The following is a 23,706-nucleotide window of genomic DNA, read 5'->3' on the forward strand; positions in this document are numbered from 1 at the left end:
ATACTTCTTTAACATCGCGGTTTTGGCTTGTTCTCCTTTAAGGAGAACAATGCATGTGTCGCATGCCAATGAGGATGTCAAAACATTCCGCACTCGTGTGTGAAATCTAAACTAGCAGTTCCGAGAATGCGAGTGAGTGAGTGTGTGTGTGTATGCATGTAAAGTGAGTGAATGAGAGTGTGTATGCATGTAAAGTGAGTGAGTGAGAGATTGTGTGTGTGTGTGTGTGTGTGTGTGTATATATATATATATATATATATATATATATATATATATATATATATATATGTATATATATATATATATATATATATATATATATATATATATATATATATATATGTATATATATATAAAATTTAAACTAGTAGTTCTGTTTCTTTCTGTATGATAGAGCAAATGTGTATATGTAATTTAAACTAACTGCTGGGTTCATATGTGAGATAGTGTGTGTGTGTGCGTGTTTGCGTGTGCGTGTGTGTGTTGGTGTGTGAGAGAGAAGGTTTGTTTGTGTTGCTGTGTGAGAGATTAGGGGTATGTGTGTGTGTGTGTGTGTGTGTGTGTGTGTGTGTGAGTGTGTGCGTTGTGTGAGAGAGTAGGTGTGTGTTGCTGTATGAGAGCAGATACAAGGTAGGTGTAGATTTGCGTGTGTGTGTGTGTGTGTGTGTGTGTGCGAGCGTGTGTGTGTGTGTGAAACATACCTCAGGACTGTCCAGATTTAGCCTCACAGGTTTGGTCTGAGTCTCATAAAATTTGTGGTTTTCTGGCTAATCACAGAAGATTGAAGTCACATGAGTTTCAGACTTCATATCCTCAGAAAATGCATGCTAACACAAATCCTATTATTCTAGCAACTTTCTAAGTTAAAAAGAGCAATATTTAAAACCTATCCATATTTTTGGGCCATTCTATCCCCATTATTTTAGGCTTATGCAGATTTCTTGCACTGAGAGGTTGAAAGGTATGCATACCACTCAACTGTCCAGATTTTTACCTCATATTTTGGCCTGTTACTCATAAAATCTGTGGTTTTCTGGCAAATCACTGAGGATTGAAATAACTAAATAATGTCATACATTTGAATTTCATACTTCATTTCCTTCAAAAAATGCATGCTAAGTCAAATGCCATTATTCTAGCAACTTTCTAATTCTATAAGAGCAATATTTAAAATTTGTCCGTAGTTATGGGCCTTTGTCCCCCCCCCCCATTGTTTTAGGCTTTGTCCAGATTTCTTGTGCTAAGAGGTTGAGAGATATGGTATGCAATGCTCCAGTTAGGGTGGAGGGCAGGTTAGTCAATTAACTTGATCAGGCCTGGCCTGTAACTTGGTTACAGGAGACAAGAGCCTGAATCCTGTATCCCAGCAACCAGACTGCTATAGGAATTGTGAGCTTTAGTGGAGGCAATAATCTGAATCCTCTAAACCAACTACCAAACTACTGAAGGAATTGTAAGCTTCAGTGGAGACAAGACCCTGAATCCTCTACACCAACTACTAGACTGTTGACGGAATTGTGATTTTGCATTTCAGTGCATTTTCATGGAACTGTGAGGTTTCAAGGGAAGATAAATTAACTGTTGCTCATGCTGAGTCTGTTTAGCAAATGGCAGTCACTGCAGAATTTGAAAGCAGTGTTAGTAGCATAATTACTCATTGTTGGTTTGTTAGTCATTCCCTATTGTAATATTACCAGCTTAACAATTTTTTTAATTTAACACAGTATAGGCAATTAATTCTTCAAGGGCAGCAGAAATTTTTAGATGAAACACTGAAATGTAAAGTTGTTTGCCAGTAGCAACCTCTTTGTTGGTTACAGATCTCTTTAATGTGGAATTATTTGGATAACTGTTACTTCTGTGGAGATTGTCCTTATTGACTGTTATTAGTGGACTGTAATGATGAGTTTGAGTGGCCTTTTATGGTTGAAATTTTCTGAAATTGGTAGTTACATCATTATTGATTCATATATTTTGTTTCATTGCTTACTGGACAAATGTTCAAAACTACAAATTTAAAATACATTCTAACAAGTGGTGCTGTATTAAACAAGGAATATAATACAATCAGGAAGATGAATCAAATAATACATTCATGTATGCATGACCCAAAAACTGTGTACAGGGAGCCTATAGTTTAAAAATAGCCCAAAGGTAAACCTAATCCTCCACTGGTCAAATGCATTTTCTTTGCATGTGGGTATTAATGCTGTTTCAATGAATGTGAGCTTTAGTGGCAAAGAAGTTTACTGCTCGTGGTAATTCTGTTTTCATTGTGAGACTGTATTGTTTAGCAAATGACTATCAGTGTTTGTGTTATTTTATTTCAATATCTGTAAATAAAAGCACTATGCACACTGATAGTTTGAACTGTGTTTATGATAACTGGGAAGAAATAGCCAAGTAATGGAACACTGGAATGGCTGGGCAGGGGGCTGCTGGTTGCTGCAGGAGGGTCTGCTCTGGAGAGGGGTCCCAATCTATTACCCTGCCTAGGGTCCTATTTGATCATGATCCAGCTCTAACTAGGACCCTGAAGAAATCTCATGGTTTATTTAAAAAAAATATTATAAAACAAGGATTTGAGACCGCACTGGCATTTGCATTTAAATGGAATTTTAACAAAGGGTGCATTTTTTCATGCCTGGTCCTTAAGTAGGTGATAATGAGGTGTAAATTACATTAGAGAATGGGTGAAGTGTAGATCAGCACTCTGACTTGAAAATGAACATTCTCCATCAGGGTGTTAATTTACAGGTAATGCCCACTGAAAAACAAGTCAGCTGCTTCACGGCCGCATATTAAGCTGCTGTGGAGCTTGGACTGAAAATAACATAATGACCACCATTGTTTGATGCTTGCTAAGCAGCACTTTTCCTGTTTAGTGAGTCTAAAATAAAAAAAAAAAGAAAATTAAAAAAAAAAAAAAAAGTGTGTGACTGTGCGCATGAGTGTGGGAGATTATTATACTCTCTCTAGAAAGCACTTTCCTTGTTTAGCGAGTGTAAAAACAAATGAAATGAAAAAAAGTGTGTGCGCATGTGTGTTTATGTTTCTGTCTGTGTGTGTGAATGTATTGAATGTATGCATGTATGAAAGCAGTTCTGTGTGTGTGTGTGTGTGTGTGTGTGTGTGTGTGTGTGTGTGTGTGAGAAAGAGAGAGTGTGAAGAGTGAGATCGATAGAGCAGTAGCACCAGCAGTTAAGAGGTTTGCATACCTCTTGATCACTTCCTTCAAGAGATCTGCATAATGCCAAAAGTAAAGGGGGAACAGAGGCTCAAAATAGGAACATATTTTAAATAGTGCTCTTATAAAATTACAAAGTTGGTTAAATAACATGATTTGTGTTAGCATGAATTTTCTTAAGGAAATAAAGTCTGAAACTCAACTGTATGTCATTATTTAGTGACTTCAGTACCCAATGACTGGCAACAAACCACACATTTTAGGAGCAAGGGACCAAAACATTCATAGATTTATAGATTCATAGAGTGTTACTAGTCTAATGACCCAGGGGGAGGGACCTTTGTAAGCCTAGCCAAGTTTTCTCAAAGAATAATGATGTCTTGTATCCAAATAGGATATTGAGGATCAGGCATTTATAAGCTACCTCTGTCCATAAGGAACATGGGTGCCAGGCCTGGTGTAAATTTCCTATTCCCCATCCACTGGTCTAGGTTGTGCCTACAACGGATGATTGGAAGAACTCAGCTTCACATGAATGGAAAGCCTGTTCCATAGGAGGGGCAGTCTCTGGGACAAACATCTGTCTCTGTTTAAGTCACAAAAGTCCCGACTGCGGCCAAGGTGACCCAAGTTTAAACAATTTATGTGCTTGATGAGGTTGGTAAGGGGGATGAGCATACCTGTCCTGGGGAGGAGAAACATTGTTGAATGTCTCTCTAGGGGAGAATAGATCTCATTGAAAAGATTCCAACATGGGGTTGGCAGGAGGACAACAGCAGGCAAGGCCACTTGATGGACCTGGTGCAGGGCACATACTCAGCCTACTTAACATTGCCTGCACAATCTAACACTGATGTTAACATTTAAGAGAGGGCTTAAGACTACAGGAAAAATGACCATCTAGGATGATGGCACCACTCCCAGATCCTACCTCACTTCTTGGCTGAGTGTAAAATCCAGGACACCCCCCATAAGCTGAAACCCGGGATATGAAGGAATAAATGAGTCAACATATCAACAGGAGTGTGGCGTGACAGTGAGTGCCAGCTGACAAAAAAAGAGAAAATAATTTATATGAAGCTGTAGCTTGGTTGGGGTGGGCAGCAGTGTGAGAGCTATGAGTACAAATTTGAAAATCCTAGCTACACCCCTGGTTGCAGTTAGGGGTAGTGTAAGGGTTAGGGTTAGCACATGAGTAAGGTGGTACAAGGGGGCTTTGTCCCCCTGTACCACCTTACTAATGTATGCTAACCTTTACCCAAACCCTAACCCTTCCTTCTGGAGTATTCTTGCTAAATAGTGGTTGAAAAGAGTGTCAGCTATTATAAACACTGGCAGCAGGTGGCATTATTTTCTTGGAGGTAGAGGACAGCTGTAGAAGGTAATACCATTGCTGCTGTGAATTGTTTCCTAGTTTGCCTGACAGCCTCTACTAGTGTGTACCATCCTTTATATTTTCATAATAGGCATTTTGATTTGCTCTCACATGATTCTGAATCAGCCAATCACATTACAGAGATCTGCAAGGGTTTGTATGTGGCTTCATTTGCATATATCATGCAAAAGCTTCCTTTTGTCATTGCTCCCATTCTTGTTAAAACTACAGCTTTGTGGCAGCACTTTGCAAAATAAGAAGCTTTGGAATCTATCCCATCTTCAGTGGTTGTAATGAATGAAAAAGTCAACACTTCAGTGGTCTAAAGGTATACTTTGAATGCAAACATAAAATGCCTGAGAATGGGAAAAGCCATCTCCAATTACTTTACCAGATGATGTGGTAAGATGAGAAATGTGTAATGAGAAATATTTAAAAGTACTAAGTACAAATGTAGAGTCCCTAAAATTAAGATCCTGTTGTTCAGATTAATAGTGTACAGAAGATGGCATCTTGTTTGACACCAGGTAAATGCAAGCATTAAATCAATGTGTTAGCCATATATAATAGCCATGTGTGCAACATCACTTTATCAGATGGATACAGCAGTGCCACCAAACTATGTACTGTATATATTAGTTTATATATAGTGATCGTTGAGAAAAACTCATATATTTGCAAACTTTATTTGAAGTGAACCAGGAAGAGTGATTAGCAAGGCACATTCAAGCTTTATAAGTTCCTGTCTGCCATTTAAATATAGGGCTTCAGGTGTTAGCAGTTTTCTGGCTTTATAGGAAACTTTAAGCTCTTTAAGAATTTTATTGGTGGGCTACCCTGCTTGATACTTTAAAGGTAGATTGAGTCTTAACAGACTGCCAAGTTCATGTAGAGTTTTAAAGGACTTTTTAAGGTCTCTTACAGCATGATCATTCACAATTACACTAAAATGTGCTGCTCATTCTTAAGCAGTAGCTGGTAAACTCAATTTATTCAAGGCTGGAAAAATTATCCTCCATTCTGTTTTTCTATTCATTTATTACTTCAGTAGATGCAAGACATGATTTTCAGTATGCTGTAATATTTTTTTTTTTTTTTGCAGACAGTTTTGGACATGTTGAACCCTTCATGGAACCAGTGTGGCATTTGGCTAAAATTGGCAGCAGCTATATAATGTGGAAAAAATCGACAGAAGTCCTACAGTACAACATGGTTCAAGTGAAGCATGTCAAACAACGGGTATAGGAGTGTTTTCCATCTACTACATTCTAATACACTGCACTTTCTAACTGTGGATTCCCCCAAACAGTCTGTAGTAAATATATCAGTATCATAATAGCATTGTCATCCACACAAGATTGAAGTATGTCATGCTGTTTAATCTATACAGACTGCTGTTCATAAGGTAAAGGACAAAGTGTAACTTCCGTGGCCATTGGTATATTCTGACTGGTTATAATCAGCTTAACTAGATTCAGTGATATTTAATTCAAGAGTCCAATAATATCAGTGTGTGCTGAATAAATGCTTCTTGAACCAAAAAATAAATCCAACAAGCAGAAGTAAGATGAAGCAGCACCAGGCTATCATAAAACCAGCAACAGTTTATCCAGGAAACAGGCACATGCAAAGGCATAAGCGCCTTCGCAGTATTACAACTGCTTCATCAGATGCATAAAATCTATCTAACTCAGTGCCCATTAAATAACAAAGTGAAAAAATTGCATGATATCCTAGTAAAACACTTAAAGAGATAACATTTTAAATATATACAGTACTAATAGTAAACATGTATAAAAAAAGTGAATGTGTATAAAAGGTGAGGAGCTGAAAAGGGAGTTTGTTAAAACTCCCTTCTTATTTAAAAAGAGGACGTGCTTTCAACATTGGTTTTAATGGTAATTTATCATTAAGTCCTGACCCTGTATCTGCTCTTAATCTAATAATCCATTTGCTTTCTAAGCACTCTGTTTCATTTCTAATATCACCTCCCCTGAGACTTTCCTGCACCATATCTATAACTTGAACCTAAATGCATGCTCTGGAGAAGTGTCTACTACATGTTTAGCTAATGCATTCCTAACCATAGTGTTTCTTATATCATTCAGATGTTCTCTTACCCTTTCTTTCAGTCTTCTGTCCGTTTTACCTACATAAAATTTACTGCAGGTTTTACATACTGCTAGGTAAACCCAGTGGCAGCTGGTGACTTCAAATTAAAGGGGGGCTGCAGGAGACAGCTGAATGGGTGGGGCCAATGGGAAGGGGTGTGGTCAACTAGAAAAATGTGAGGCTATGCTCAAAACCACAATAACTGGAACTTTAATTAAATGCGCTGCCCTGGGTGCCAAACCATCATTACAAAAGTCCATTCAAGACAAAATGAAGTGTAGAAGAAAAAAATATTTCAATGCATTGGCTACATGCATGAAAAAAAAAAAACTTTTTAAATACATTACTGGAATACCAGTCAAAACCAAGTATAAAAAAAACAAGCAGTACTCAACTCAAACCACTTCTCCTTGTACTGCAGTTCTAATTATAATTTATATTCAGCTTTATAAAATTACCAAGTAACATGCTGAAAGTAGCAATCTCTGTGTGATATCCCCACTTGTAAAAATGTTTCTTATCGAAAAAAGACCTGCTGCCTGACAACAACTATCTACTTTTTTCATGGGGAAGACATGATCAATGTAAAAAATGAATAGCAAACAAGAAACAAGCTCAAGATAAACTGCTTAAAGTATTACTGCACAAGTTATGGATCACATATGATAGATTGGCATTCTGTTTAGTTTACGGGTAAAGCCTGCAAAGATGACTGCAAGTCTCTAACAAATGTAATGAGCTTCTGAAAATACTATAATCCTGTCCTTCATTACAAATACTGTCATATGCATTTCGATATTTAAGGTTTATACGTTATCTAGTTATGTAAATATTCTCTGCATGGCAACAACGAAAAGGCTTTCAATGTTGGCAATTCTTTAACAGTATGGTTATTAAAGCTTACTTGCATCTTACAATTTCTGACAAGCTTACCTGATGGTCATCAAAGCTTCGCTACTGAAACATAGAGCAACAGGGCACTGCGACAGCATGCATTTTCTGAATAATAAGCATAAATCAACAGTATAAAAATATGACAGAAAACCAAAGCATTCTGCAAAATCAAGGACAGATGAAAAGCCACGGTCGTACTTGTGGTCTACCTTGGATGGGGGAATACTCTGCACACTTACACTGCATAACTGCTCCTTGCCTTGCTTGGACACATCCAGAGCCACTACAATGGGGAGTGGGGTGCAACAAGTATGTCACAATTTGAAATGTCCCTGTCTGACAGTGATGGCTCTGACACTCATACCTCACAGCAAGAAATCTGGATAAAGCCATACATAGAAGTAGGACACAGGCCCAAAAATAAGAACAATTTTAAATATTGCTCTTATAAACTTAGAAAATAGTAGGTCTTGCATTAGTATGAATTTTCTGAAGGGTATGAAATCTGAAACTCAAATGTCTGCCATTATTTTCTAACTTCAATCTTTAATGATTTGCCACTAATTTGCCAGAAAAATGCAATTTTATGAAAAACAGACCAAAAACGTGATGTAAAAATATAAAATGGCCACACAGTACAGCTGGGATCCTGTCAAAGAAGGGACACCTTTTTAATATTAGTACTGTTAACTTGAGCAGCTGACAAAATAAGAGAATCTACATGCATTTCTGAAATAAAAATAATCTATAACTCTGATCATTACAACTATTTATAATTGTAAACCCTCCACGTTTTCTTCCAAAATTGCCATTTTGCAGAGGGATTATTAGGGGGAGAGCAACATTTTGAGCCAAAATTGGGGACAGTTGAGAGGTTTGGATATTCCTAATTCTATAAAGCGACTTATTTGCATGTACCTCTCAACCTCTTAATGCAGGAAATCTGGACAAGGCCAAATATATTGGGGGAACATACAAACAGTACTAAAAATTGCTCTTGTATAAACTTAAGACAGTTAATAGAATAACAAGTCTTGCTTTAGCATGCATTTTTCTGAAGGTTATGAAGTCTGAAACTCAATGCCTGTCATTTAGTGACTTCATTCCTAAATAATTTGCCAGAAAACCACATATTTTATGAGGAACAAACTAAAAATAAGAAACAAAAAATCTATTCATTCTGCAAAAATCTGGACAGTTGAGAGGTGTAGTTCAGCTGGGGCCATCTTTGAGTTTGCTGCCCTTTCCCCCTTACAAAATCATGGTTGAATGGAGCCTCCCCCCTGCAGCCATTCCAGTGTCCCATTCCTTGGTTATTTTGCCCCATTTACCATAAATACTATAACGTGCATACTGATTTACTTCTGCAATGATTTGGATTTCATTTGAAAGTTTTATTTTGCATTTTACAGCATAAACTTTAATAGATATCTCCTAAACAAAGCAATGCAGTCTCACAATGAAAATAGACTTAGCATTAAAACTTCTCTGCCCTTGAAACTCACATTCATCGAAACAGCATTGAAACCCCCATTCAAAGAAAATACATTTTGCCAGTGGCAGATAAAGATTACCTTTGGGCTGTTTTCAAAATCATAGGCCTCTTGAACACGAAACATACACGTGCTTTTTGATACGCCTTCCTGATTGTATTAAATTATATTCCTTTTACAGTACAGTACAGTTGTTAGAGGACATTTTAAATTTGTTTTGAACATTTTTCCAGTAAACAATGAAACAAAATGCATGCACCATTAATGCCCAATTTAGAACATTTCCATCATAAAAAGTCTACTCAAACTTCTACAGTCCACCAGTATCAGTAAATATGCACACGCTGAAGAAGTAAAAATCATCTAAATAATTCCACATTAAAGGAATCTGTAACTAATGAACAGGTTGCTGCAATCAAACAACTTTATATGTCATTGTTTCATCTACAAATAAAGTGCATGTTGCCCTTGAGGAATAAATTGCCTATGTTGCATTAAAAATGATAAGCTAGTAATATCGCAATAGGGAATGGATGGCAAACTGATAACAGGTTCATAGTTACTAAATATCTTTGCCAAAAAGAATAATATCTATCCCAGCAGATTGCTACCCCCCTGACATCTCAGATGCTCAGGTAAGAGCTGCCCTCTCCAAAGCAAGAAACACAGCATCAATGGGACCAGACGGTGTCCCGGGCTGCGTCCTACATGAACTCCAAGAAGAGCTAAACTCAAACCTAAAACTACTGTTCAATCTCAGCCTTACTACAGGATATGTACCCAAAAAGTGGCGTACAGCAACAGTGGTCCCTCTCCACAAAGGTGGTGCCTCAACGGATCCTGGAAACTATCGCCCCATAAGTCTCACTAGCTTGGTCTGCAAAGCTATGGAAAGGATCATCATGGACCTTATAAATAAAGATATTGGTGACCTACAGACACTGGATCCTACCCAGTTCGGCTTTGTTAAGGGCAGATCCTGCCTCTTAAACCTGGTCGATTTCTTTGAAACAGTCACCAAGGCCATTGACAAGGGAAGGTGGTCCACACAGCCTACCTGGACCTCGCAAAAGCCTTCGATACAATACCCCACTCGGGCATTATAGATAAGCTCACCAGCTTAAATATAAACCCCTATGTCACTAGATGGGTTGCAAACTGGCTCAAGGACAGAACCCACATGGTTAGAATAGCTGGAGCCATGTCAGACTCCAAACCAGTTACAAGTGGCGTCCCACAAGGCTCAGTCTTGGGACCTCTATTGTTCGGTATATATTTCTCGGAGGTACAGGCCAACGTGGAAGGACTGTGGCTGACCAAGTTCGCAGATGACTGCAAACTGGGCGCCATAATAGACTCTCCAGCCGACACAAGCATCCTCCAAAAGGGCCTCATAGAAACAGACAACTGGTGCCAGAGCCATGGCCTCAAGCTAAACGCCAAAAAGTGTATAGTCATCCCCTTTGGCAAAAACAAAGTGCCCACAAATTACCACATAGGTGGTAATCCATTAAGTACAGAAGAAGTAATTAGGGACCTGAGGACCCAAGTTGATAGCAATCTCTCATTTGACAACCACGTGGCCAAAGTGGTTAGAAAAACATTTTATATAGCCCACCTAATCATGAAGGGATTCACATCTAGATCAGGGGAGGTCATCGTGCCTCTTTACTCATCCCTCATCATGCCCATAATTGAGTACAATGCCCCTTTTGGGATGTACCTTACCAGACACCTGCAGCAACTGGAAAGACCCCAAAAGTACCTCACCAAGAGGATCAAGGGGCTCAAACAGATGTCGTATGCTGCCTGGTTAAAGAAACTCCAGCTCTACTCAGTGGCATACCGCCTGCTCAGAGGCGATCTGTGCCTGACGTATAAAGCCATGTCCAACCTGGAATTAATGGACATGCTGCACCTCAGAACATCCAAATCCCATCGAGCTACGCGCTCGAGGGACTTAAACCTCAGCACTGAAATAAATAGGACATGCTGGAGGGACAGATTCATAACCCAGAGGCTCCCTTCACTCTGGAATAAAATCCCCGTCCAGGTTAGGCAGAGTCTCTCATTGACTCTCTTCAAGAGGAATCTTGATGAGTGGATAGGAGATCGTAGGTTTACCCCGAGTATCACTACTGTGTCACTGTTAGACAGAGGCACAGTATACTAACCTCGAAAAAGGGCATAGCAAAATTAATTTAAAATGGGTGGCGAAAGCCATACACACTCTGGCTAGGCTTATAAATGCCCTAGGGCAGATAGCCTAGTATGAACCTATGAACCTATGAACTTATGAACTGCAGCATCCACCCCCTTTACAACACAGTACAGTATTGCAATGCATCTACCTACTGTGGGAGTAGAACCCACAGCCTTCTGCATCAAAAGTAAGTACACTACCTGTTGTGCTATTAACAATGCAAGCAGACTCAGCATAAGCAGTACTAAACTTTTGTTCCCTTGCAGCTGTCAGTTCCTTGTAAAATCTACTAGACACTCAGCTGTATCTCCAAACTTTGCAGCACAAGAAATCTGGAAAAAGCCAACATTTATGGGGGGGGGGGGCAAAAGCCCAAAAACCAGGGACACATTTTAAACATTGCTTGTATAATGTTAGAAAGTTGCTAGAATAAAATGCTGTGTTGCCAACATACATTTCACTGCCACGTCTTGAACCCAGGGGACCCTGTGCAAAACAGTCAGAGCAACATACCACTATGCCAAATCATCTGTTTTGTGAAAGAGAGGAAGACTGAAACTTAAATGGCTACCATTTAGTGAATTCAGTTCTCACCATAGCTGTCAACCTCAACACAAAACACCTGAACAAACCCAATAATGGGGGAATACAGCCCCCAAACATATTCAGTGAATTCATTTCTCACCATAGCGCTCCAGCTTAGCAAAAAAAACCTGGACAAAGCCAATAATGGGGGAATACAGTCCCAAAAATAGGGACAAATTTCAAATATCCATGTTATAAACTTAGAAAATTGCTAGAATAAAAGGTTTATTGTTACCATGTACTTTCTGAAGAATATGAAGTCTGACATTCAAATGCCAGTTATGTTTATTTAACATTTGTTAACCAGGAAAGTCTGACGTGGAACAAAAGCCAATTTTCAGCAGAGCAGGGAGAAACACTCCAGACACATGTTCTTTATAAGATGGGAGGACATGCAGACTCCACACCAAAGGCACCACAGCCGCAAATTAAACCAGAGAACCTGTAGCTGTCAGGCAACAATGCTACCAGTGCACCACAGCACTACTGACTTTGCATTAGCCAAGATAAAATAAATCATATTATAAAAGGTGAAATGATCTGAAGAAATAATAATAAAAAGATACTGTTCTGGAATATACTTCCCTTTCAAACACACAAGCATTTCAGCTCTGCCTGAGTAGAATTTTAAACAGTTGTCACAGCTCACTATAGGCAAAATGGAATGCATTATATTCAGTTCAATTTCTAGCTGCTGATTTCATTTAGAATACATTAATGGAAAGAAGAGCTATGTAAGAAACAAACTGTAAGTGAAATGAATCTGTTGCCAGCCCCAACGTACTTTTTTCTACACAATATGATGTATAGTGAGTTCTGTAGCTCTCTGTTAAAATCCAGCTCTCGGTGTTGCTTAGGGCTTCATTAAAAATATAATGAAATTGAAGATTAGTAAGTCAGAATGACAGTTATCAAATGCAATAAAAAAATAATTTTTACTTCAAACAAGGAGTCAGCACTTTACTGAAGACACAATCAGTCTAGCAGCAAAATATTACATTCTGAATCTGTTAGTTCATAAAATCACTATATAACAAAACAGCATAGTTGTGTTTGCTTACTTATTTCTGACAGATTCAGTGTTCAAGAAATGCATCATAAGACAGGCAGTTTGCAAGGAAAAACAAACACACAGAAACCACAGATTTTGTGAGAAACAGAACAAATATGAGGCAAACATCTGCACATTTTTTTTACAAATGGTGGTGGGTAGGGAATTCAGACCCTTGCCACCTGCACCCAAGGTACAGGGTTCAAGCCTGAGTATTCTCTACCCACCACCATGTGTTCTCTCTAGCCACCAGTATATAGCAACTGGGGCATTTCTCACTCACTCACACACACACACACACACACACACACACACACACACACACACACACACACACACACACACACACACACACACTACCTGCAGCACCCCGGAAGGTGATTCAGTCTTTCGTTCCACGGTAGCTAATCCAGTCGTTCCCCCTGAAAACAAGCTCCTCTTCTGCTGGTTTCTTCCCCTCCTCAGCCCACCCATGCTAATGGCTGGTTTCCAGCTTGGCTCTGCAAGAATAGGCTGGAAGCTCCAGCCTGCCAATTATGCAGTCTGGTTTCCTTCTCGTCTGTGCGGTCATCACTGCACAGACTTCTGGGCTGACAGGGCGGAGATGCCTTTCTCCTCTATCCGGACTGCCTAACATAGCAGTCTGGAGTTCTGTGAGTACCCAGGAACTCAAGTACGCATGTGTGGAGTTCCGGGACTCACAATTTTTTTTTTAATTTTCTTGTACAGTTGGGGGATATTTCTTCTTTCTTTTGTACAGATGGGGGGATTTTCTTCTTTCTTTTATACAGGTGGGGGGGCTGCAGTCCTATAGCATGAGCCGCCCCTGGGTAAACCACATGACTGCTGTTGCAAGTTGCCTCCACTGAAAATTTATAAACTTTGTCCTGGTCTGGGTGAAAAAAATCACCGGCTTGATCTATATAACTGCAAAAACTGCAGTTATGACAAGGTCTAGTATTATTTTTATGAGAATCATGTCATTGTTTCCTGCTATCATACCCCATAAGACCCTTAGGGTAACATAGCAGCTGACCTAAAGATTTATTTTTCTTATAAACTATGCTGGGATATTCACCTATTATAGCTTTCAATTCTGTACTTGTGGTCAAGACATCCCAATGTTTTTTTAATGATGTCAACTACACCTTTAGAAACCTTAGACTATGTTACTGCTACCCTGCACCTAAGCTCATCTACCTTATTCACACATGCAGGTGGATCTGAGGAAAAATAAGGCCTTCCTTCATTCTCTCTTCTTTGTATTACTTCAACTAGCTTATAAGATACTTCCTTTTTATCACATCCCTTTGCTACAAACCTTTTTTCTAGAGCTCTCAGTTCTTTCTTAAAATTTCCTCACTAGCATTAACTTGTGATGTTCATATAGCTTGCCCCTTCACCATATTATTAAAAGTAAAACATGGATGCATGCTACTTCAATGCAAGTAAGTGTTCTTGTAACAGGGTTTTCTATATGTCATAGTAGCTATTGCCCCATCTTCCTTTACCTTCGTTAACACATCCAAAAACTAACCTCTCGATCTGAACAAGTCATCACAAACTTTAAAAAGCTTTTGCTTGTATTAATGTAATTATAAAAAATCTGACAAACAATTCCTTAGTAGTGCCTTCCCATATGAAAAACAGGTCATCCACGAATCTTCTGTAGAAAATTACGTTTGCCTAACATAGTACCTAATACATGTTCCGTCTCCCATACTAGCATGATAAGATTGGCGTAGCTATTGGCACAATACCTCTCAACTGTACCGAATCCCTCGGTAAATATCGGTTTTGAGGTTAAAATATTGGGGTGCCACGAATTCCTGAGTGGCCCCTTTAATTGCTGAATTTGCTGGTTTTTTTTTTTTACTCCTGATGTCATGACATGCAGGGTGTGCGTGCTGACGACAGGCTCACAAGACAGACAGCCTCTCAGATTGCACAGCCAATTTACTTGCAGACTGGTCTGCATTCAATATCTTTCTTCCCCCGGCCAGCCAGCTCCTTCTCCAGGTAAAGTAAAGCAGGATACATTTAGTGAAACTTGCAGTTAACAGCTACTGTGTACTTGCATTACATTTATTTCCTTAACGGCTGGTGTGTGCAGGCATTATTTAAACAAACTTTTCAGCAGGATACATTTAGAGAAACTTGTGGTTAACAGCTGCTATGTACTTGCACTACATTTACTTACTTAATGGGTGGTGTTTTTGCAGTTAACAGCTGCTATGGCTGGTGTGTGTTTTTGCGGTTAACAGCTGCTATGTACTTGCATTACATTTACTTCCTTAATGGCTGGTGTGTGTGCTTTTGCAGGCATTATTTAGAGAAACCTTTATTACATTTAAGTAGGATAAATTTAGAGAAACTTGCAGTTAATGGCTGCTATGTACTTGCATTAGGTGTGTATGTGTTCGCTGCTATGTACTTACATTACATTTACTTACTTAACGGCTGGTGTGTGTTTTTGTGGTTCATAGCCGTTTACTAGGTTAATGACCACAAGAGCCTTTTTAAGCCTAGCCATGCATCCCAAATCTCTGACAAGTTCTGATACCTTTGATAAATGTAAGCATGGGTCTGGGAGATGAACCATTTACAGGCTACCTGTTTGCATCAGAGACATAGGTGCCAAACCACGGATGAATTTCCAGTTTCCCATCCAGTTGTCCAAGTTGCACTTGAATTGGACTAGGGAGGAACTCTGCTTCACATGGATGGGGAGCCTGTTCCATAGATGGGGTAGTCTCTGGGGTACATACCTATCTCTCCAGCAGGTCCTATTTATATTGCAGGCAAGGTTTAAGTCTTTAGAATGAGTAATTCTGGTACTGTTTGTTTTGTGGATATGAAGGAGGTCCATCAGAGTGGGGTCTGACAATGCCCTGCATGCCAAGCATAGATCTCCCCTCAAAAGCCTGTAGTAGACAGAATACAGGGATAGGGCCTTGAGGCGGTCTGCATAGGACATATTACTTACGCCCTCCCTGTATTCTTTTAGTGAGGCACCCCTGTGGATGTTCCACTTGTTGGATATGCCTGGTTAGGTACATACCAAAGGAGGTATTGTACTCAATGATAGGTCTGATGATTGCCGAATACAGTGGAACAATGACTTCCTTGGACTTAGATGCCTTACCTTACATATGTACATACTTGCATACATATTTCAGTGAGAACTGAATTCACTAAATAATGATAGCCATTTAAGTTTCAGTCTTCCTGTCTTTCAGGAAACACATAGTAACACAAAACATTTTATTCTAGCAACTTTTCTAAGATTATAAAAGCAATGTTTAAAATGTGGCCTTGATTTTGGGCCTTTGTTGCCCCCCCCCTAATAATTTTGGCTTTTTCCAGGTTTCTTACGCTGCTGTCTTCTTCTTGGGGACAGAAGTTTAGTGCTGCTTATGCCATGTCTGTTTGTGTTGTTAGTAGCACAACATGTAGAATACTTGCTTTTGATGCAGAAGCCTGTGGGTTCTACTCCCACAGTATGTAGATGGATTGCTGATACTGTATTGTGTTGTACTTTTAAAGGGGGGTGAATGCTGCACTTTTGAAAATGTCCTGTTTGACGGACATACCTAGTAACTATGAACCTCTTATCAGTGTGCCATCCATTCCCTATGGCAATATTACTAGCATATCATTTTTTTTATGAAACATAGGCAATTTATTCCTCAAGGGCAACAGGCACTTTATTTGTAGATGAAACAATGAAATATAAAGTTGTTTGCTAGCAGCAACCTCTTCATTAGTTGCAGATCTCTTTAATGTGGAATTATTTAGATGACTTTTACTTCTGCAGAGATTGTGCATATTTACTGATACTGGTGGATTGTAGAAATTTGAGTAGACTTTTATGATAGAAATGTTCTGAATTGGGCAGTTATGTCATTACTGATTCAAGTATTTTCTTTCATTGCTTACTGGAAAACTTTTCAAAATAATAAATGTAAAAATGTGCTCTAACAAGTGTGCTGTATTATACAAGGAATGTAATTTAATACAATCAGGAAGGTGTATCAAAGAACACATGTATGTTTTGTGTGCAAGGGGCCTATGATTTGAAAACAGCCCAAAGGTAATCTTTATCTGCCATTGGCCAGATGCAGTTTCTTTGTTAGTAGGTTTGAGTATTTCAATAAATGTGAGTTTCAAGGGCAGAGAAGTTTAAATGCTAAGTCTATTTTCATTGTGAGACTGTATTCCTTTGTTTAGCAGATGTCTAGTAGTCTTTGTGCTATAAAATATAAAATAAAAGTTTTAAATAAAAGACAGATAATCATTGTAGAAGTAAAGCAGTATGCACATTATAGTGTTTATGGTAAATGGGGTGAAATAGCTAAGTAATGGGACATTGGAATGGCTGCAGAGCTGTGTATGGGGGTCTCATTTGACCTAGATTTTGTGAGGGGGAAGGACGGCAAACTCAAAGACAACCCTGGGCAGCACAAACAAGCTACACCACTGATCAGTAGGCCATGGAAAATTACTTTTGGAGGTCCTAGCTAACTATAATATTCTTTTGCTAAGATTAGAATATTGCCTACCATTAAATGCCCTACTTTTATCACAAAACCCACATACTGCAAATCACCAAAAACAAAATCCTATGGTTCATCATCTTCTCCCTTGCCAGTGAACATCATAGCTACACATTAAAAAAAATGTTACCATTTACTACAGGGTCTGGAGGGCCATATTTTGGTTGTCTGTTCTTCAGTTTGAGTTTGAAAGTTGGTATCCCACAATTCCATTGGAGTGGGTGGGGTTACATAATTATGCATGCTAATTTTATGTTAATCAGCATACAGATTTGTACCTATTTTTCATGGGCCTTTGTCCAGACTTTTGATGTTTCCAGGCTGAGAGGTATGATTGGCGCATGATGTGCCCATAGCTACGCCATCTATCTACAGGTAGTAATCCTTATCAAAATGAAAGACATTATTATATAAAATCGTTTTAACTAAAGCAGATAGCATTTCATCCTTCTCAATCTTTAAATATACCAACTCTGAGATTGCACTACAGTGCAGGAAAGGGAAATCTTCCCATTCCGCACTGTACGGAGATCTCCATTGAAACATTCGAACGTTTAAGAGTTCAGTCATATGGTGTCGACCATATGATGTTCGAACTTTTAATAGTTCGATAACGTAATATATACACCCGGAGTGGGCATGGAAGTGGAGGACACAGCATAATAAGGCAAGCAAAACAGCAGCAAAGGCACATCAAAAGAGTTGTCAACGAGCTCAAAAAGGGCAACAGTGTTTCTTAGACATATTGCAAAAAGGAGGAATAGAAGCATAGACTTGGGGATGTTGATCAAAATGGTATGGAAAGTGTGGAAGTCTGTGAAGAAGCAGATGTACTGAATTAATATTTCACCTCCATCTTCTTCTGGGAAAGGAATGTGAGATAGCATGCTAGGAAGGAGAAAGGGCAGAGTGGGGGAGCAGTTGATAGCTGTCAGGGGGTAGCGAGAGAACTGACTGCTCTAAATGAGGTTAAAGCACAGGAACCAAATGGGCTGCTTTCCAATGTCCTTAAGAATTTGGCCAGTGTGTTGGAGAATCCCTTATTGGAGACCTTCATCAGATTGCTGGCCAGTGCCAAGGGCCTGAGGAATGAAAGTTGGCAACTGCTGTACTCTTGCTGAAGATGAGGAGCAGGAAAACTCTGGGTAACTGCAGTGCTAGTGAGCAGTCACAGAGGAATCCTATAAGGCAGCAGGTGCCAAGACAACAGTCAACATGGATTCCTGTCCAGAAGGAGCTATTTAGTTGAACCTAATCAAATAATGTGAATGAGTTACAGGAGAATGTTACAGAGGAATTACTAGTGGATGTTGTTGAATCATCAGGTATGTCAAGAGGAACAGTAATAAGGCAGATTGCATGCAGCTAGTTTAATCATCATTTACTTCCCCGCTGTGCAACACATACAGGACAGCAAATCATGATGTATATTTGGCATCTCTAATCAGTCTTTCTCTTTTCAAAAGAAAATATTGCCAGTCTTTTTTGAAGTACGGAGAATTAGATTATATTAAACTGCACATATTTACACACACACAAAAAAGCATTTTATATAGACACAGACTATAAGAGAGATAGATAAGACAGCTAGATAAATAGATCTCTTCATCTATCTTGTGCTGGTAAGGGCCTCCCTTCTCTGTTAGTGAGAGTAGCAGGGCTGCCTGACTTTCTCAAGCATGAGAGATTGGTTGAAAGTGCAGGGGTTAGCAGGACTGGGTAGTAATCTGAGCTTCTAGATTATTCCATCTTTCAGGTATTTAAACCATGGGTTTGCAGGGGGATGTGCTTGCTTTTACCAGGCTGAGGAGTGGTGATTCATCACTGTGATGTAGCAGAAATTTCCTATGGCTCCAAGAGCAGATGTGTTTTTTTGCATATATTTCATTGATTTGCACTTCCTAACACTTACAGTTGTGCTATACAGCTAATCTACCACATTTTGCACTGTTCTAAAGCTTTTTTACTATTTCACTGCATTCTTGTACTGTTTCATACTGTTTTAACTGTCTTTTCATTGCTAAGTAGTGTTTCCTCACTGTAAGTGCATTTTTAATGAATTACTTAATTGTAAACTGCTTTTTTCATACTGAGAGTTGCATTTTCTGTTTGTGAGTACTCTATCTGTGCTTTTCTATATATTTTCTTATAGGTTCATAGATAGGCACTGGGCTATCTGACGAAAGGCATATATTAGTCCAGCCACGTTGTGTGGTATTCACCGCCCCTTTGGTTAGTTCCCTAGGCCCTTGATCTAGCAGCTAGTACCCTTGGCCCCTATCTAGTAGAGCTGTTGGTATGATCCCTGGTGTGAACTTTCTGTTACCCATCCACTCGTCAAGGTTCCTCTTGAAGAGTGATAGTGAGGGGCTCTGTCTTATGTAGATCGAGACCTTGTTCCATAGCAAAGGAAGTCTTTGCGAAGGGAATCTATCCCTCCAGCATGTTCTATTCATTGTTGTGCTGAGGTTTATATCCCTAGAGCATGTAGCTCGAGTGGATTTGGTTTTGCTAAGATGGAGCACGTTCAACAGTTCTGGGTTGGACATGGCTCTGTATGTTAGACAGAGATCGCCACTGAGAAGGCAATATGCAACAGAGAAAAGCCTTAGTTTTTTTCAATCGTGCTGCAAAGGGCACCTGTTTGAGGCCAGTAATCTATTAGTGAGGTACCTCTGTGGTCCCTCCAGCTGCTGGAGATGCCTAGCCAGGTACATACCAATTGGTGTATTGTACTCAATAATGGGTCTGATGAGGGAAGAGTAGAGGGGCACCATTACATCCTTAGATCTTGATGTGAACCCTTTTGTGATCAGATGGGTCACATAGAAGGATTTTCTAACCACCTTGGAAACATGGTTATCAAAGGAAAGCTAACTATCTACTTGGGTCCCTAGATCCCTTATTACTACTTCAGATTTCAAGGGGTTACCTCCTATGTGGTAGTTTGTGGGTACTCTGTTTTTTCCAAAGGGGATTACTACGCATTTTTTAGCATTTAGCTTGAGACTATGGCTTTGACACCATGCACTAGTCTCATTAAGGCCCTTCTGGAGGATATCCATGTCAGCCGGAGACTCTATTATAGCACCCAGTTTGCAGTCGTCCACAGACTTGGTCAGCCACAGCCCTTCAGTGTTTGCCTGTACTTCAGAGAAGTATATGCCAAACAGGAGGGGCCCCAGGACAGAGCCCTGAGGAACACCGCTCTTTACTGGTCTGGATTCAGACATAGATCCTGCTACTCTTACTTTGTGGGATCTGTCTGAGAGCCAGTTTGCGATCCATCTTGTGACATAAGGATTTATGCCCAGGTTGGTGAGTTTATCAATAATACCCAAATGGGGAATGGTGTCAAATGCTTTAGCAAGGTCAAGGTAAGCCGTGTGTACCTCCTTTCCCTTATCTATAGCCTGAGTAACTGTCTCAAAGAAGTCCACCAGGTTCAGGAGGCATGATCTGCCCTTGATGAAGCTGAACTGTGTGGGGTCAAGTGTTTGGAGGTTCCCAATCTCTCCATTTATGAGTTCCATAATGATTCGCTCCATTGCCTTACAGATCAGACTGGTCAGGCTTATTGGTCGGTAGTTCCCAGGGTCAGTTGTGGGCCCACCCTTGTGTAGTGGAACCACCATTGCTGTGCGCCATTCTATGGGCACATATCCTGTCGAGAGGCTGAGACTGAACAGGGTATTCAGATGCGGGGTTAATTCATTTTGGAGCTCGCGTATGACACAGCCAGGGACACCATCTGGTCCCATGGAGGCAGTATTTTTAGCTTTAGATAGTGCCTTATTAACCAACGTATCAGTAATAATTGGAGTTACACAATCCCCTGGAATAGTAATAGGCCCTGTAGCTGGTGGTGGTGGGGGGAGTTTGCACTGAACCTGTCAGCCAAGATGTTGGCAATGCCAGTGGAGTCAGTGTATTTTGTTCCATTTTGTACTAGCTCAGAACAGACCTGAGTGTTGCCATTTAGGTTTTTGATGTAACCATAGAAGGCCTTATGGTTATCCTTGGCATCCTTGGCAACTTTCTTTTCGAAATTGGCTTTAGTTGACTTGATGAGGGCCCTCAATTTCTTACTAATGCTGATCAGGGATGATTTTTCTACTTGAGATTTGGCCTTTTTTTGTATAAGTCTCCTCCTTTTATTGTATAGTTTGCTTATGGCTGGGGTCCACCAGACTGGTTTCTTCTTGCTTGAGGAAGGAGTCTTGGTTTTATTTGGGATAGCACAGTCCATGCAATCCTGAAGATGTATATAAAGTGTCTTTGTGTAGGATTCTGCATCCTGGATATCATTATCCTTCTGCAAGGGAATAGTGAAGCTTTCCACTAATGATGCAAGTAGTTTGAAGTTTGCTTTGGAAAGTTTTTTACAATGGTTTCTTTGACTGGGGGAGGTGGAGGGGTGAGGATGTCTAGGGTTATCAGTTTGTGGTCTGATCTGACCAGAGAGGGAGTTATAACGGGTGTGGTATAATGGGCGCCCATATTTGTGATGACTAAATCCAATATGTTGTCCCCTCTAGTGGGAGGAACATACCAGTTGTTCAAGGGCATTTGAATTTATAAATTCTATGAACCGCTGGGTATAGGAGTTAGAACTTTGGTAGTTCGCCCAGTCTATACCAGGGTAGGTGAAATCACCCAAAATTATGGTGTTGGGTAGGACCTTTATATTTTCCAATACCTCAAGGAATGCTGAGTGAGCATCTTGGGACATGGTGGGCGATCTATAACAGGCTACGACTTGAAATGTGGTTTTGCTTGCTGATAGTTGCGCATGGATGATCTCTGGGGCATCATGCTGCACCACTAACCTGGAGATGTGGGTATCCTTGATGAATATGGATACACCTCTGCCCTTTCTGTGTTCTGTACAAGTAGCATAGTCTGGATACAGGTGTGCTGCATCCAGACCTGGTTGTTTTGCTTGCTGCGTTTCCTAGCAGCCATCTTGTGCCAGCAGGGGCCTGCCTTCTCTGTTAGTGAGAGTAACAAGGCTGCCTGACTTTCACTAGCATGAGTGATTGGTGGAAAGTGCAGGGGCTAGCAGGACTGGATAGTAATCTAAGCTTCTAGATTCTTCCATCTGTGTTTACAGTTCGCGCACCGCCGCTGTGCCGATTTAACCCATCGCAAGGTATTCCAGCTTCAAATTTTCCCTTACTAGCATTTGCTCGATCCTGAAGTAGTGAAGCTTCATTACAGCCTCTGTACAAACACAGGCTACTAGTACCCATCTCAGATTTTCCACCTTCACCCTCCCTTAGCTCACCCCCCCTCACTGATTCTGACAAATATGGAAGGACAGTTTCCTATAGTTTCTTCTGCTAATATAGTTGATATGGGCATCCTGAGACAGTGTAGCAACTGTCTCATGTACATGGACAACCCTCTCTTACTAACACCTAGGAACACAATTTGTGAGAGATGCAATTACATTAAAAACCTGGAGTCAATGCTCTCCCCCTCACAAGCTAGTATACCTGGCAGTGAGAAGGTTATGCAAACACCACACCTCAAACATCTAACACAACACACACCCACATATGTGGAGGTTCTTAACAAAAACATACCTAAATAAAAGAGACCTTTGAGGCAAAAACATATGCAAGCTCCACAGCCTATCTCACAACACACCACACACAGTCCACATGCCTGTGTCTCACAGCCATCAAGACTTGACCATAAACCCAATATATTAATCATAGGAGACTCCATTGTGAGACACACAGATGTGTCCCTCACCAGGCTGGATAAGGAGAAAGTCACGGTAAGTTGTTTGTCAGGTGTCAGAATCCACCACATCACCCATTCACTCAAGTTCCTCAACAAGTACTGCTATGACTCTGTCATAGTACATGTTAGCATGAATGATTTGAGATAAACCTCTCTGGACTATACGAAGAGAGCCATGATCGAGCTTAACAAATATGTGTTCCAAGCAGGTATGTCACTAGCCTTAAGCATCATTCCACCTTCACCCAAAATGATGCCTCAGTACAAACAAAAAATGATTGACTTTAACAATTAGCTTAGTTTCTGGTGTCATTTTAAGAGGTTCCAGTACCTGTCAGCCTGGGAAGACATGATTGATAGACCACGATGCTTTGCCAGAGATGGCCTGCATCTGTCTCCCTTGGGCTTCAGGCTCCTGGCAAAGGTTCTTGCCTCCCCTGTATAGTACCTTTTTTAAGCAATGACTTGAGGTCAAAACTACCAATATAAGAATCTCATC

General features: G+C 40.0%; 1 protein-coding gene across 1 annotated transcript in view; it reads left to right on the forward strand.

Moving 5' to 3' along the window:
• LOC122801017 (latexin-like) overlaps positions 1–23,706 on the forward strand; it is a 386,629-nt gene that overhangs the window by 235,614 nt on the left and 127,309 nt on the right. Inside the window, exon 4 of the mRNA XM_044070476.1 lies at positions 5,665–5,801. Within this exon, the coding sequence (XP_043926411.1) occupies positions 5,665–5,801 (137 nt within the window). The remainder of the gene's footprint in view (positions 1–5,664; positions 5,802–23,706) is intronic.

Source organism: Protopterus annectens, chromosome 4.part1 (genome assembly GCF_019279795.1).
Source record: "Protopterus annectens isolate FY-2018-M chromosome 4.part1, PAN1.0, whole genome shotgun sequence".
NCBI classification, from domain to species: Eukaryota; Metazoa; Chordata; order Ceratodontiformes; family Protopteridae; genus Protopterus; species Protopterus annectens.